The sequence below is a fragment of the Oratosquilla oratoria genome, chromosome 31, assembly GCF_046742065.1.
Source record: "Oratosquilla oratoria isolate Oo_2021 chromosome 31, ASM4674206v1, whole genome shotgun sequence".
Lineage (NCBI taxonomy): Eukaryota > Metazoa > Arthropoda > Malacostraca > Stomatopoda > Squillidae > Oratosquilla > Oratosquilla oratoria.
Genome location: NC_134807.1, coordinates 15,236,317 through 15,253,281, shown reverse-complemented (window position 1 = coordinate 15,253,281; position 16,965 = coordinate 15,236,317). Strand labels below are relative to the sequence as shown.

Sequence of the window (16,965 nt, the reverse complement as noted above, 5' to 3'; positions counted from 1 at the left end):
CCAGGGTCAGAAGCAGTGTTGCAAGACACAGCACATCCACAGCAAGGCTGCTTCATTAAATCGATGACCCCCCCCCTCTCCGTCTCCCCATGCATAAAAGGAGAAGACGGGGAGAAATCTCTTCGGGCTGCATCAAATTTTGCTCACACATACTACCTCATCCCCCATACACCCCTGTCTTCTGTCCTCTCCCGTCCTTCCTCAACAGACATTCCCCTCCTCCCCAAAGCCCCCTTCACTCCATCCATCCACCTCATCCTAGGACATTCACTCATGTTCACTCCCTCCACATCTGCCTTCCATACCTCTTTCACTAGTCTTTCTTCACTCATTCTTTCCATGTGTCCAAACCATCCTAATACTCTTTCGTCAACCCTATCTCCCAACTCCCTTTCCACCCCTGTTCTCCTCCTCACCTCCTCATTTCTCACTCTATCTAGCCTAGTAACCCCCATCATACTTCTCAGACACCTCATCTCAAACACATTCAAACTCCTTCTCTCTTCCTCTCTTATGTTCCATGTTTCTGCCCCATACAGTGCTGTTGGCACAATCACTCCTTCATATAGTCTCCTCTTAGCATCCATTCCCAAATGTCTGTTCCTCATTACCTCTTCAATCCACCAAGGCATTTACTTGCTTCTCTCAATCTACATTCTACCTCCACCTTCACTCCACCTTTTCCTGCCACATTTGCACCCAAGTATCTAAAACTATCCACTTCGTCCAGTCGCTCTCCCTTAATGCTCACTTCCAGTCTACTGCCACTTTCACCCCTTGTACATCTCAGCACCTTACTTTTACCCACATTTATCTTTAGCTTTCTTCTATCACATACTCTCCCAAACTCTCACCAACTTCCTCAATCCCTCCTCCGATCCTGCCACAAGCGCAGTGTCATCCGCAAACAACAGCTGGGTCACCTCCCACTTTTCTCCATTTTCTTTAACCATCTCCAATCCCTGACCCACCACCCTTGCATTTACCTCTCGCACCACCCCATCCATGTATAAGTTGAACAGCCAGGGCGACATAACGCATCCTTGATGAAGTCCCACCTTTACCTCGAACCACTCACTCTCTCCATTTCTAATCCTGACACAAGCTCTACTACTCTCATAAAAACTCTTGACAGCTCCTAGAAGCTTTCCTCCTATCTCGTATATCTGCATAACCTCCCACAGTGCCTCTCTGTCTACCCTATCGTACGCCTTTTCCAGATCCATAAAAGCCCAAAAAACATCCTTCCCCTTTCCTACAGCTTTCTCACATATCTGTCTTACCACAAAGATCTGATCTACACAACCTTTACCCGTCCTAAATCCACACTGTTCCTCACCAATTACTCCTTCTGTTCCTCTCCTAATCCTCTCAATCAAGATCCACCCATAAGCCTTCCCAACTACACTTAAGAAGCTAATCCCTCTGAAACTACTACATTCACACTTGTCCCCTTTTCCCTTGTAAAGTGGAACTATACAGGCACTCCTCCAGTCCTCTGGCACTCTACCCTCTCTCCAGCAAACATTAAATAATCTCACCAGCCAGTCCACCATCACTGTACCTCCTTTTTTTTTTTAGACATTCTGCATGGCATCCATCCAGACCAGGTGCCTTACCTGCTTTCATCATCCCAACAGCTGTCTTCACTTCATCCTTCCTTATTTCTCCTCCAATCTCCTCACTCATCACGGTCATTTTCGTAGCATTTCCCACTGCAGCTATCTTTCCCTCCCTATCCTCCTTCACATTTAGCAACTCCCTAAAATATTCTGCCCATCTTCCCCTTACTGCCTTCTCTTCCATTATCATCTCTCCATCTGCACCTTTTACCTTTTCTTATCTACTTGATTCACCTCCTCTTCCTCTCTTAATTTCTTTCCAAAAAATCTTTTTATTATTTTCTGTCATACTCTTACCCCACTTCACATCTGCTCTCATCTTTGCTTCCTTTACCTTTTGCTTTACTTCTCTTTTCTTTTCTTTGTACCTCTCATATGATTCCCTCATCCTATTTTGTAACCAAACTGTGAAAGCTTGCTTCTTCTCTTCTACAACCTTCTTTGTTTCCTCATCCCACCATTCACTACCCTTCCTTCTATTTCCTCCCATCCTTCTTGTTCCACACACCATTCTTGCACACTTTATGACTCCCTCCTTGAACCATCCCCATTCCTCCTCCACACCTAGCTCAACTCTATCCTTCACTCCCTCCCACTCTTCCTTCAGCTTCTTCTTGTACTCCTCCTTTTCCTTTTCATTTAAAGAGTTCACTCTAAGCACCTCCCTACCTTTTGCCCCTTTCCTCTTTCTCCATCTATCCTCCACTCTTAAACTTACCTTCCACCAAAAAATGATCTGATATTCCCCCGCCCTCTCCCCTTAGCACATGTACATCCTTAACTCTTCCTATCATAATCCTATTTACCACTACATAATCCATTAACGCTCTATCTACCACCCTCTCCCATGTGTACTTATGCTTGACTTTCTTCCAAAACACTGTATTTGCTATCATCAAATCTCTTTCTAGACACATTTCCACCATCAACTCTCCACTACCATTCTTTCCTGGAAGTCCACATTTCCCAACCACTCTATCAATTGGACCATTTCCTACCCTAGCATTAAGGTCTCCCAGTACTATTACATTGACATTTCTCCCTAAATTCTCTATGCACTCCTTTAAATCTATCCAAAAGGCCTCCCTTTCTTCTACACTCTTCTCACTGCCAGGGCCGTATGCACTTACAAAGACCCACATCTCCTTTCCCAGTTTCACCTTCATCCACATTATCCTTGAGGAAACCTCCTTCCACTCCACTACCCGTTTACCTATCTCTTCACTTACTAGAATAGCCACCCCTTCCCTCCCTCGCCCTCTCTTCACTCCTGATAACCTCCCACTTACACTCCCAAACTTACACTCCCCCTTCCCTTTCAACTTAGTTTCACTCAAAGCCAACACATCCATCTTTCTTCTCACAAACATACTACCTATCTCTTCCCTTTTACTCTCATCTGTACCACATCCACGCACATTAAAAGACCCAAACCTTAGGGTGCTGGTCGGAAAACTCCCAGACCCTCTTATGCCTTTACATTTTCTTTTAGGAATGTCCCCTGTGGGGCTACAAGGAGAAGGATGCCTAGTCCCAATCCCCGTCCCTTTCTTCTCGCCTCTTACGATCCAAGTAGGAATACTTGGTGGCAGTATTCTTTTTCCCCACAGGGAATTCCCCCACCACAGAAAATGAATACTCAGAGAAATGGTACAGGACAGCAACAAGGGGTTGGGGGACAGCATAACGGAGGGACAGTCGTAGTATAAAAGTGTCATCATTTCTCTATGAACAGAGTTTTCCTCTATCATAGACAAAATGATGTGTGGCTCTGGTCCATAGGGGCGCCCCATATAGACCCTAAAGTATCAACTGCATGCTACTTTGCCACAATAACAAGCAGCCAATACCCCAGACAATCATGAAAAAAAAACTTCAGTGATATTAGATGCCCAAACTCTTCCATTGGAAAAGAACCCTAAAATTCTAGGCCTCACGTTGTATGACCTTCACCTTACACAAGGAATCTGACTATGAAAATCAACAAGAAAATAAACTTGATATCTTCAAACAATTCGTGAGACCCACCCTCATCTATGTTTCCACAGCATGGTTCTGAACAATCAGCAAAACATAGACAGTTTTGCAAACTATACAAAATAAAGAATTGGGATGCACCAAAACCACCCCAATAAGACATCTGCAGGCAGAAACAATTCCTCTCCATAGAGTATTATATATGATAAATACTCATTTGTATGCTAGTGTTCAACACCACACACCAACTGATGAGATCACACAAATACCACCAGCTGAATGTAAAAAGAGAGAGAGAGAGAAAACATAAATAAAATTTTCAATAAGAGACTTATTAATTTATAATCTATATTTCAGTATGAATGAATCTGACAATGCTGAGAAGTCATCAACAGTATGGAAGAATTACCGTAAGTAAGCCCATTGTTTATAAATTTTTCATATTGTACATACCATAACATACATTTGTGGGGAGAACAGTAGTATGATTCAAAGGATAACACCAAGTTTGTTTTTCATGTATGTATGTTTACTTGGGTGTGGTAGTTAGAAATTGGGTTAACATTCCCATCAGTATTTTGGTCTCAGAATGAGTTGAGCATCACTCCTGCTAAAACCCAGTTTTTCTTTTCATATTCTTTAGTCACTAACTATATAGTATAGCATATTATTCCATGGATGAGTTTCAATAGAGTTTAAAATCCAGTTCAACTGAAGCATTTATTCAAGTAAAATGACAGATGAAATTCCTATGTCATAATGCTGGCAGAGAGTAGTGCATTTCTGCCTGAAGTGTAGGTAGCCAGTAAATCATATCTCAGTGCTGTTGCAACTGCACAGCTGATCATCTCTCAGTATTTGGAGGCTTAGCTTCTTGTCAAGGTTATTTTGCTCGTGTCAAGACTGGGTAATCTCACTGTGTTCATGTTATTTGACAGAAGTTTCACCCATCTGTAGATAGGAGCTACTCATTTAATATACTTCATTGTTTACTCTCTCGCTTGAACACAGAAAAAGAGAGGTGACATGATTGTTGTGTTCAGAAGAGTAAAAAGAGTTGATAGAATTGACAGGAAGATCTCTTTGTTTAGGGTGTGAGAGAGACTAGAGGTCAAAATAAGTGAAAAAGACAAGAAGCCTGGGGGAGGATTTCAAGAAACTTAGCTTTCCATAGATATGCCTCAAGTTTGGGAATAACTTAGAAGAGGAAATAGTTGAATCAAAAGACAAAAATGACAGAGGTGGGACCTATGACAGGAGCTTTTTTCATGGACATTACAGTTGATGATAATAATTACTGCCTTGAGTTTTACTGACTGGAACCCACAACCACACAATGGCTGGCAGTGGTTCTTGGGCCCTCCATAGATCTTTGGGAAGTAACTTTGGACTGTTGTCCATGTTGTATTAGGGTGGGATTTAGTGTGTCACCAGCTGAAAGTAGTAGGATGGGGAAGGTAGTTTCTGATTGTCAGCTTTCCATGTGTGAAAAGTTGGAAGAAATCAAGTTAAAGGTGATAGAGAGAATCATGGGCCTGAGATCAAGTGACAGCCTCTTGGGACTGCACCTCTAGGTGGAGATGAGAGGGTTGATAGGTCTTGAAAATGGATTGTAGGGTAATTATTTTCTCTGCTGTCCTTGTTATAGGACCTGCCATTGGTGACAGTTGTTCCCCACATTACACTTTGGTAATGTTAGTGCATGTGGTATTGTATTTTGTCAAATTTTATTAAACTAAAGAAAACCACCCACTACTTCATAATATAAAAATGGTGCATACAGTAAGATCTCAGTTACAATATTATTTAGTTTTGGTGATTCAACATTTTAAAGATGAATATCAAGTGCACCCGTATTTTTATTTTGACATTCTTTGATCCGATTTTAGCAGCTTAGCAGCCTTACCAAGTTTATTTATTTATTTATTTATTTTTATTGATTTTTTTTTTAAAGAGACTCTTCACAGTAAGCAAATATATTCTAACTTACCAATAAGTACACATTTGATCTTATTATTGGTTTATTATTGCAATGAATTTTGACCTCATTTGCAGTTTACCAGCTACAGCAGGAAGCCCCCAAACCAGCCGCAGTACTTTGTCAAGATCGCCCTCCAGATCGACCACCCCAATATGGCCCTGAGTACCATGGACAACAACCACGTCAGATGTGTGAGGGAATGCTTCAGCAGGACGGAGAGTACCTGGTTCGGTTGAGCCAGAGTACACCAGGTGGCTTTTCTTTGAGTCTGAGGTGAGAATCAGCTGGAAAGATGGCATCCTGCTCCAAATGATGGTCCATTTGCTTAAATTCTGTATCATTTATCCATATGCAATTTCTTTACATTACAGTCACATTACCTCTGATGCAATAATCTTTAAAAAGTGAGGTTAATGTGAGAGGTTAGAATATTGGGGCATTCTCTGTGAGATAGACAAAAAATTAAGATTAACACCCTCGTCTCTAATTTTGCTGAAATTTGGTTTATAGATAAGATTTAGGGCCTTACACATATTTCTGAAATTTAAAGGTCAATCTGAACAAGTATAAATAAGGAGACATCACTAAATTATAGGATGGTTCACTGACCAGCATAATAGTGAAATTACGTGAAAGGATTATGAAAGATCAATGGCCCAAATATCTTGAAAAGATAAACATTCTGACAGACAGTCAGTTTGGCTTTAAATCTGGAAGGTTGTGTGTGTCAAATTTTTAAGATTTTACTCGAGAGTAATTGATGTGATGCAAGAGAAGGCATTTGACAAAGTACCTTGCAGTCAACTCGTGGAAACAGGAGCATGTTGGAGGAGTGAGAGGCAAACTGCTAGAATGGATGAAGTACTTTTTGAAGGAAAGATACATGAGAAAGGTAGTAAAGGGTAAGATGTCAAAATGGAGAGTAGTAACGAGTGGTGTACCACAAGGTTCAATGCTTATACCAATAATGTTTCTTGTATATGTCATTGACATGATGGAAGGAAGAACAAGCTATCAAACATGTTTGCAGATGACACAAAAATCATGAAAAGAGTGAAAAATAAGGAGGACGATAGACTATTACAAAAAGATCTATACACTATTTTTGCATGGAGCCAAGAATGGGAAATGAGGTTTAATACCAAGAAATGCAAAGTATTGGAAATGGGCAGTAGTGGTAAAAGACCATCCTTAAACTACATCTCTCTTGCATTCAGTGCCCTTGTTACCCTGTCCATCCACCAATGTTCACTCTTTTCACTTTTACAGTGCTCTCTACAATTTTTGCTATTTTTTCTGCCTTCTTTTCATATATCACCTCAGCAGTCTGATCTACCTTGTCCAGCAACTCCATTTGTGTTCTCTACTTAATTGATCATCATGTTTCTCACTTTATCCATCCTTGTAACACCTTACATACTCCTGACTAGAATAAATAACAGTGGGCTGAGGATAGATCCCTGATGAATGTCAACAAAAATCCCTAAGTCTTTTGAGGTTTCACCTGCTACTCTTACCTTTGATTTTCTACCTTCATACAAAGTCATTGGAAGACCAATCATCCCTTTTGGTGCCCATGTTATAACTCTTCTCATAACTCTACAAATGCCTTCTCAAGGTCCATGAACACTTGATAAAGTTTTTTCATCTTTCCTGTATACTTCTGAGGATGCCTTGTGATGAAAACCAGTTATTGTCACTGTCTCATTCATCTATTACAGTTGATATCTATATTGATGTATCAGTCCAAACTTTTCATATTAATTACTCTTACAACACTGAGTTGTGTTTAGGAATTATAACAAGTGGTCATGTTACACCTTTTGTTTTTAATGTAATTGCTGGTCTTCTCAGGTACAATGGCAAGATTAAACACTATCGATTATACTACGATGGTAAACACTACGTGGGTGAAAAACGTTTTGATACAATACACGACCTAGTAGCTGATGGCCTAGTCATGTTGCATATGGAGATGCATGCAGGTGACTACATGAAGACCATAGCAGCAGCTTCCTACATCAATTCTCCACACTACACCCTCACAAAGACTATGCGCAGGAGGCTGAAGAACTTGGCTGAAGCTAGTGGCATCAATAAGGAAGTAGGTGTATTATATATTCTTTATGTTTTTGGTTAAAGTATAAGCTCACTAATTAACAGCTTTTAGTAGATAGATGTAACATTAATCTACCTCACAGGTATCACACAATACATCCACACAAAAGCACATTTACATTCAGATCATGAAATGGGCTTTCCAAGACAGACAACCAAACTCAATACTCCAACATCCCCTTGACATCCCCACAGACAAATCCCCCTGAAGTTAGGTATGAACCACACTGGCAGACTTGCATTCAGAACACCACCCAACTTTAAAAAGATCCAATCTACCCTAGGTACAAATACCACTTAGAAGACACAGAGCATCTCATTCTACACTGCCCCACACTAACAATACATAGACAGCAACACAATTTTTCTTCCCTGAGTGACTTATGGGCCCACCTAGAGGCTGTTGCTGGTTACCTGGAAGTCTAGGCCTTGTGTAAGAGAAACTAATGGTAACAAACTGACTGTCACTCTTACCCTTTCTAACCCTAACACAAACTACAACTCAAGTAAAAAAAAATTTGACTGCCCTTAACCCATCCAGTCCGACAGGCCTTAAACAGGACTGTGTCGCAAATGTCCGACTGTCCTTAAATGGGACAGCTACTTTGAGCGCTAATAAAAACCGCGCCAGCATTGGTAGCGCTGCCATATTTGGTCGTGAGGTAAGGCCTATGGTAGTACTGTGAGCATGAACACAAGAAAACTGGAAACATAAATATAAGTGTTATGTAAGTGTAATATAAGTGTAAAATAAGTATGATATTAGTAAATAATATAAGTGTAAGATAAGAATGTTCATAGCTATATAAATACTCACATGTGGGTGCGTATTGAATAATGAGTGATAAAACATACGTAACTATAATCAGCCAATATCAGTGAATACACATAAAACATGTGAAAACACGTAAAAACATAAATATAAGTGTTATGTAAGTGTAATATAAGTGTAAAATAAGTATGATATTAGTAAATAATATAAGTGTAAGATAATGTTCATAGCTGTATAAAACTCACATGTGGGTGCGTATTGAATAATGAGTGATAAAACATACGTAACCATAATCAGCCAATATGAGTGAAAACACGTATAACATGTGAAATCACGTAAAAACATAAATATAAGTGTTATGTAAGTGTGATATAAGTGTAAAATAAGTATGATATTAGTAGATAATATAAGTGTAAGATAAAACGCCACGCTGCACCTGTGCCAGAGAGGCAGAGAGTTGCCGCTACCGCAATCTTCTCCAACTATCGGTTATTATTCTGAGACAATCATGGTGAGTAGAGCAATAAAAACTTGTAGGATGATGCATTGTCATGTCTACTAACAGTAGAATTTTTTCCAGAGTAATTTGTAAGAGTTGATTTTTCTATGATAAAATGCGGTCCTAGGGGGTTGCGAATTTTGAGGCCATCGGTCCAGGCGGGTTAAACAACTTTGGCCCTATGCCATACATCCACAAAACTTCCTACAATGCCTTCCTGTTGATCCTGTCATGAGTTTCTTACCTTTTGCCAAAAACTCTTTACATATATGTTTTACTACAAAAATTTGGTCTTCACATCCTCTATCTTTTTTAAACTCTTCCTATTCTCCCCCAAATACTCCTTCTCTTCCCCTCTTGATACTCTCAATTAACAGCCTTCTCTATGTGACTTATTAAATATTCATAAAACTGATGCAATGTATTTGTATTCCTTGCAGAACAGCCAGCCTACTTTAATGAGTGAAAGCACTCTGCTGCATATGCAACACCCATCACACAGCTCAGAGACTCTACGTACTGATGACTCATCTGATGCTCCGATTGATCGCCCTCACCGCTTCAATACCAATACTTTTCATGGACTGCATTGGTTAGTGGTTGCTTATTTTTTTATTCTTTCTGTGTGTATATATATATATATATATATATATATATATATATTCTTCGTGTGCAACAGAAACGCGGGGGGACGTTGGGTGTCTTTATTAATAAGTGGGTTATGCGTATATATGTGAGTCACAACAGGAGAGCCACATGCTCACCGTATGAGGGACAGTTCTAGACTGACTTGGTGTGTACGTCGTACTCCCTACGCAGAGGGAAATCTATGCCTTGTCCTACATATCTAACAACGAGGGCCTTGTGCCCAAGAGTCCTTCTAAACCTATGGCGCCCTGCTCGTCGTGTCGAGCGCCAGGGCCCAGGACAGCACTACACCACACCTCCCCCACCCTCCGCGTTCGCACGACCACGGCGAGGGGAATGCTTACTCGCAAGCCTGGGCGAGCGGCGGAAGTGGAAGTTGGGGGATCCGCGCATGAGGACATGTCGTCCACCGAAGGAACGCGACGGGGCGGCTTCTCTCAAGACCTGTGGTCGCTCCTGGAGATGGCGGGATTCATCAGCGGAAGGCGCGGTGCGGAGCTTCCAATACGGAGGGATGGAATTGGGTAGGGCGCGGTAGTCGGACGGGCGCCCGGAGGTCACGCAGGTCTGCGGGTGACCGTAGGCGGGCCTTATCCGTGCCGCAGCGTGGTCTTCAGAGCGCTCCGTCGGTGTCGGCGGCTGGAGACGGGTCGCCAATGCGGGGCGCCGGTATTGCCGGTGACGGAGTTCCTGACGTGAAGAAGGGGATGAACGAACGGTGGTCCTCTTTCCTAGGGCAGGCGATGCTTTCAACTTTCTCCTTTCACATGCCTTCCCAAACTCTGTCACCAACTGCTGTCACCCTCCACAAGTGCAGTGTCATCTGCAAACAATAACTGGCTCACATCCCACATCCTTTCAAACTCTCTATCCATCTCCAATCCTCTGCCCATCACCCTCATATTTACCTCCCATATCACTTTGTCCATGTGTATATTGAACATGAAATTGTCATGGCAACAAACATCATATACCTCAGATCATGCAGAACATAGTAATTCAAATAACTTATTCACCAATTCAGATGATAATACAAAGTCTTCTAGTGACCTGTAGACCAACCCAGTGGCTATAGTCAGATATTTTGGGGCACTGGGTCTACTGAGGCTATGGACTCATTATTTTGATCCTGTAGTTCAATATTTTCAGTGTCCATACTGATGTAAACTGTCTTCTCATATAAACACTTCCACCCAACAGCTGACCTCCTCTCATCAGTTTTAGCTGATGTCTCCTCATGTAACCCTTTTAGCCATCCATATTTCTACTGATTCACTTCACTTCAGCCAGCTTCTATTTATCCATTTTTAGTCCCTCAATCAACATTGCCCTCAGTTTGGCCCCCATGCCTCATCCTTTAATCAAAATTCTTAGTGTAATATTTCAGGTTTTGATTGCATATCTTCTTTTCTAACTTTTACCAGGCATACAATATTTTTCTTCTTTTTTATTCTTCCCATGAGTAAATTTTGACGCAGCCCGAAGGGATTTCTCCCCGTCCTCTCCTTATATGCAAGGGGGGACGGAGAGGGGGGGTCGCCGATTAAATGAAGCGGCCTTGCTGTGGATGTGCTGTGTCTTGCGACACTGCTTCTGACCCAGGGCGGTGGGCAGGGTGCAGGGATGACCCGTCATCCAGGAGGTGCTCAGATGAGAGGGAGGGTGGGGGGGGGGGGGCTGTGGAGTGTATTTAGGGATGAAATGGGTGGGAGTGTTTTTATGCCTTTCCCTTTTTGGCTACCTCCCTTGGAAGGGGGAAAAAGCCTTGGTATATGTATGTATGTATGTATGATGCTTTATATTCAGTTTGTGTCTTTGTAATTTGGAGTGTATGTATGTGTAAACTAGAATGTTTCTCTGTTTTTTTGTACATTCCATTACTGTATATATCAATGTATACCAGAGAACTGTGTCAGTCTTTTGTTCATTCCTTTGTTGCAGGTGTGACTTGTGTGGGCATTTCCTGTGGGGCTTTGTGTCACAAGGTGTCAAGTGTCGTGACTGTGGCTTCAAATGTCATAAGCAGTGCAGTTCCAAGGTGCCCAATGAGTGCTGTCCTGACCTTAAAAACCTGCACAGTAAGTTGTGGAGATTGTGGAAATGTTGAATTGTTACTGTAGATAGTACTGATGTTGTTAAGGATCACCAACCCACATATTTGCTGTGAGTGGCATTTCTGCAGGGACGGGAGATTGGAGTTCTAAAAGCGGAATGATGGCTTGTGGCTCAGGTTGTGCTGAGACACCCACCCTGGAGCTAAAAACATTCCTCCTCAGTCCCTAATTCAGGCCAGTATGGGTGGCTCCTTGTGGTTCAGAGAAACTAATTAGCTGAATTGCCTGACTAGAATCATTGCAGTCCATGGCCCCCCCATAGTGCCAAGGCAGAATGTGTGTATACTTTTCTATGACTACTGACTCTGTGGTGATGTGGGTTTGTGAGTGTGAATACTTATACAGTGTCTTTAAAAAGTACAGAGCATAAAAATACTCTATTTTTTGTATCTGGTGACCTGGTCAAGGGATCTACAAAAATCATAGTGTAACTAGTAACACATGCTAGACTTGTATCACTTATTTGCTGCTTTAGTATTCTAAAGAGGGGGATGTCTGTTGAGGAAGGAAGGGAGAAGACAGAAGATAGTGCTGAGTGGAGAATGGTTGTGTATGGATGATGCTGTGATGCACGGAAGGGAGTGGGTTGGGGAAGGGGGGATATAGGGAGTATGTGTGAATGATATTTTGATGCAGCCTGAAGGGATTTCTCCCCATCTTTTCTTTTTATGCATGAGGGGATGGAGAGGAGGTTGCTGATTAAATGAAGTGGCCTTGCTATGTATGTGCTGTCTTGCTGCATTGTTTCTGACCAAGGGCAGTGGGCGAGGTGTAGTGATGACCAGTCATCCAGGAGGAGCCCATAAAAGAGGGAGGGAGGGGTGGTGAATGGGAGTGGAGTATGTGGGGATGAAATGGGTGGGAGTGGAATTATGCCTTCGACTTTGGCTACCCTTCTTGTAAAGGGGAAAAAGCCCTTGGTGTATGTATGTATTAATATACTATGTTATTCCCTGTTTTGCTCACCTTCCTTCTCAACCTTGTTAGTACATTTTTATCTTCACTTAAATCATTGCACTCATATATGTCTTCTCCCAATTACAATCTTGGGTACTCAGTCTCCACATTATTTCCCATCTGTAAAGCATTTCACATTGCCTGTGATTTTGTTTTGGCTTAAGATGATTTCATTTAGCCTAGAGGGACCTCTTGGTTTTGAAGATAGTTGGTTAACTATCTTAGCTAAAGAACTAAAGCCATGTTTATGGTACAATTATATTGTGACTACTACCAGACATTTTTCTTTTTCTTCTTTTTTTCACTGTATGACATCTTGGACTTGAGTGGTTAATAGCTAATGTAGTTCTTGACATGGACTTTCAGTTTAGTTTTGTTAATCTTACTTAGGTGTCTTTGGTGTTGACCTGACTACAAGTTTGCGGAATCAACCCATGCTGGTCCCACGAATTGTCACAGAATGCATAGAGGAGGTAGAAGCACGGGGACTGTTGGTAGAAGGGATCTACAGGGTTCCAGGCTCACAGGATCAGATTGAAGCTTTGAGGATTGCCTTTGAACGAGGTAAGACTATCTCTTTGCTCCATTTGTATTATTTAATTGTACAAAATATTCTCATACTAATGTACTAATGTAGGGACTTTAGTGATACAACAAGAGAATCATCTTCACTCATTGATGGACTCTGAGCACTTCTACAATCCCTCTTTTTTGATGCCCTTCTTGAATTTTTCATTTAGTACTCCATGCACTCTATGATTTCTATCCCTCACATGCTTCTGTGGCAGGGGGAACAGAAAGATGTCACACTGTTCCTCTGCATGTTATAAAAGATGACAAAATGAGGCAGAGGAAGGGAAATAGAAATCTTTTTCATATTTTTCTCCCATAGAGAATTGTAATAAGGCTGTTATTAAGAAATTTTTAGCAAAAGATAGGGTGTCTTTTGGGGTCTTATGTATTTGGAGAATATATATAACAGGGTAGACAGGAAGGCATTGTTGAATGTGCTTCAGATGTATGGGATAGGGGGAAGGTTGTTCAGGGCAGTGGAAAGTTTTTACATGAGTAGTAGATTTTGTGTTAGAGTAGGGAATAGAGAGAGTAAGTGGTTTGAAGTGAAGTTTGTAGCTGCATCAGGGTAGTGTAATCTCACCGTGGTACTTACATGTATATGTATAGGGTGGTACAGGAGTTATATGGGAGGATGGAAGATGAGTTTGGAGATGGGAAGTGAGAGTGAAAAGAAGTGTGAGGTGAGCCAGTTGTTGTTTGCTGATGACACTGCACATACAGCTGGGTCAGAGGAGGGTCTGAAGTAGCTAATGTTTACCTAATTGTAATAGACAGGAAATGAGCAATGCTCATTGGATCCTGTCTCCTACTCTCCATTTTATCATAGTAAGCCTCAAATTTATGAACAGTTTCATCTATATCTTTGATTTCCAATTATCATATTTAGATTTGAATTCATGTATTGTTCCAGCTTGGGCTATATCTCTTTCCAAGCCATTTTAAGTATTAATGCATCTATATAGGAAGCTCGCTGGCTGAGCGGGTTAGGGCGTCGTTAGTTGTGGCAAAGGTCGAGGGGATGGCGGTTTGAATCCTGCCACCAGTGAAGTTGAACCAAGGGCATGGTTCATTAAATTCCACTCTACAAAGCCCTCTGTGAGGGGCACCATCCTAGCCTTCCGATAGGGGGGAGTTTGTGACGTTAAACCATATCATATCATATGAAAAACTGTATTTCTTCACATACTTTAGACATGTAGTCTTCCTTAATTTGTTCTCTTAACCTCTTAAAGTCTATCTATCCTTGGTCAAGATATCTCTTCTATCAATGTAATCTATCTTTTAGTGACTTGAAAACTGTAAGATGCAGGGATGACCCGTCATCCAGGAGGAGTCAAGACGAGAGTGAGGGGTGGTGAATGGGGGTGAAATGGGTGGGAGTGGAATTATGCCTTTTGACTTTGGCTACCTCCCTTGTAAGGGAGCCTTTGGTATAGTTCAAATCTAAATATGATAATTGGAAATCAAGGATATAGATTTGAGGCTAGATATTATCAATTTCATACTAGGAGGCAGAACCCAATGAGTGTTGCTCCCTTTCTGAATGTTACAATTATCAAAAGTTATAGCCAATAGGAGCAAAGAGAGAGACATGTCAGCCAATCAAGTGTGTTGATGCTGGGATAGCATGGGTCAGTCAGTACATTGGTTTTGGAAGTCTTAGGCAGTGACATCATCAGTTGTGCCATGTCCATCATTGTGAAAATAGCTTTCCTAGCTGACAGGATGACCCTGAGATTCTGTGATTGCAGGTTCACTGAAGGTGTTTTCTTTTGAATGAAGAGATCTTATGTTTTGTGTTGTTCCTATTATTTTTATATATTCTACCATCATGGGGTTAGATAAGGACCAATGATATGTTACCTTCATATGGTGGTCCTGCAAGATGGACAGCAAAGCTGCCCTTTTTCTATACTCATCAAAACCAAGGGCAGTGGACAAGATGCAGGGATGACCCGCCATCCAGGAGATGCCAAGATAAGAGGGAAGGAAGAGGGTGGAGGGGAGTGGAGTGTGATAGGGATGGAATGGGTGGGAGTGGTTTTTATGCCTTTGTTTTTTGGCTACCTTCCTTATAAGGGGGAAAAAGCCTTTGGTATATGTATGTATCAATACCCTGGCACATGGTCTCTGGAATGGGCCAAAGATCTTTCTTTATCGGTGTTAACTATATTTCTATAGCAATTTTTCATACATGAAGTGCTGACACCCAGCAACTGCTTTCCTCTCCCTACCAGTTTCAGCTGGTGACATAGAGACAGTCGTACACTGATGCAACAGTCTAAAGTTTCTTCCTGAAGAGATCTGTGGGAGATTTTGAGGACCATTGCCAGCCATTGTGGGGCTACAGGTTTTCCAATCATTGAAACTGTAGGCAACAATTGATTGATTGATACATACAAACATACATACAAAATAGTTTTGGTAATGACGCATCTGCCATAGTCTAGCTATATTCTATTCTAATGTTACTAGGGACTATGGATATCTATGGTATACATCACACCTTTGTGTAATTTTGAATTACTGTATAGGGGTGTAGAAACATTGTTTCAATGTTCTCATGCAAATAATTTCTTCCACCATATTTGATATGCTTTCAGATGGTGCACAAACTCAGCTGTGTGAGAAGAGTGTGGGAGACGTCAATGTAGTTGCAGGAGTGTTAAAACTTTATTTACGGCTACTACCCATTCCCCTCATCACACTTAGCTGTTACTCACAGCTGCTGGATATTCTAAGTAAGGCTTTTTAGTTATAGTTATTGAGGCTTCTTATCCCTTGGTATTTCTGAACCTGTTGATAAAAGTTTTTTATATAATCTTAGCAGGGTAAACTATCTCAATACAAAGGTAATGTCTTGGACTTGATATACTCAAGTGAATGGCTTTGAAGTTCACATTGAGATTTGTTACATCCTTTTATGGCTGGGTACTTGTATAGCACACACTTTTTCAGTTAAGTTGAAAGAAAATATCTGATTACAGACATTGTTCCACCTTTTCTTTTCTCATTATGTAGCTTGTAAAGTTTCACTTGGATATGATTGCATTCAGTTTTATGGTGGCACTGAGTTTCTCTAGATATTTTGTTTCGTTGTATTAGGTTTCTCTTGTAGAAAACAGCAGCCTAAAGATAATTAGCAGGAGTAACTGGATCCACATAAAGATCTGTCAGGGAAGTAATATATGTAAGGAAGTATGCCATTCATTTTGATTCTTCATGGTTCTCAAATTTTCTTTACAGAACTCTTGGATACAAGTGCCAAAATCAGTGGCATAAGAGAAGCATTACATTCCCTCCCAGAAACACATGTAGCAACACTTGGTGCTGTTATTAAGCACTTATCAAGGTAAGTAGATGAAAAAAAAAAAATTACATTCAGAATTGTTTAGCATTTGGTTGGGCTGATGCATGGTTTCTCTTCTTTCTCCTTTAATTAGGAATACTTATACTGTTATCTGTTCCAACAGCCTAAGAACATAGGACAAAAGTAATGGCCTCAGATGTCTTCTGACCTAGGCCCCTTACCTTATTTGTGGTGCCATCTCTCTCTGAGAGGCCAAGGTGACTATTCCCCAGAGGTAAAACTTCCAATTTTTCTCATCCCTATTCAGGGAACAGCCCTGTGAGCTGGTACTTCATCCAAAGACCAAGCTTAGGATCTTGACTAAGAGATATATAGATCCAGTTGATAGTTG

At 41.2% G+C, this 16,965-nt stretch overlaps 1 protein-coding gene across 2 annotated transcripts in view; it reads left to right on the top strand.

Moving 5' to 3' along the window:
* Positions 1 to 16,965, top strand: part of LOC143041453 (N-chimaerin-like) — a 37,613-nt gene that overhangs the window by 3,856 nt on the left and 16,792 nt on the right. For both annotated transcript variants that reach the window (XM_076213345.1, XM_076213344.1), the window contains exons 2-9: positions 3,957 to 4,009; positions 5,655 to 5,853; positions 7,435 to 7,684; positions 9,410 to 9,561; positions 11,559 to 11,695; positions 13,079 to 13,252; positions 15,868 to 16,005; positions 16,511 to 16,616. In XM_076213345.1, the coding sequence (XP_076069460.1) occupies positions 3,958 to 4,009; positions 5,655 to 5,853; positions 7,435 to 7,684; positions 9,410 to 9,561; positions 11,559 to 11,695; positions 13,079 to 13,252; positions 15,868 to 16,005; positions 16,511 to 16,616 (1,208 nt within the window). In that variant the 5' untranslated portion in view covers position 3,957. The remainder of the gene's footprint in view (positions 1 to 3,956; positions 4,010 to 5,654; positions 5,854 to 7,434; positions 7,685 to 9,409; positions 9,562 to 11,558; positions 11,696 to 13,078; positions 13,253 to 15,867; positions 16,006 to 16,510; positions 16,617 to 16,965) is intronic.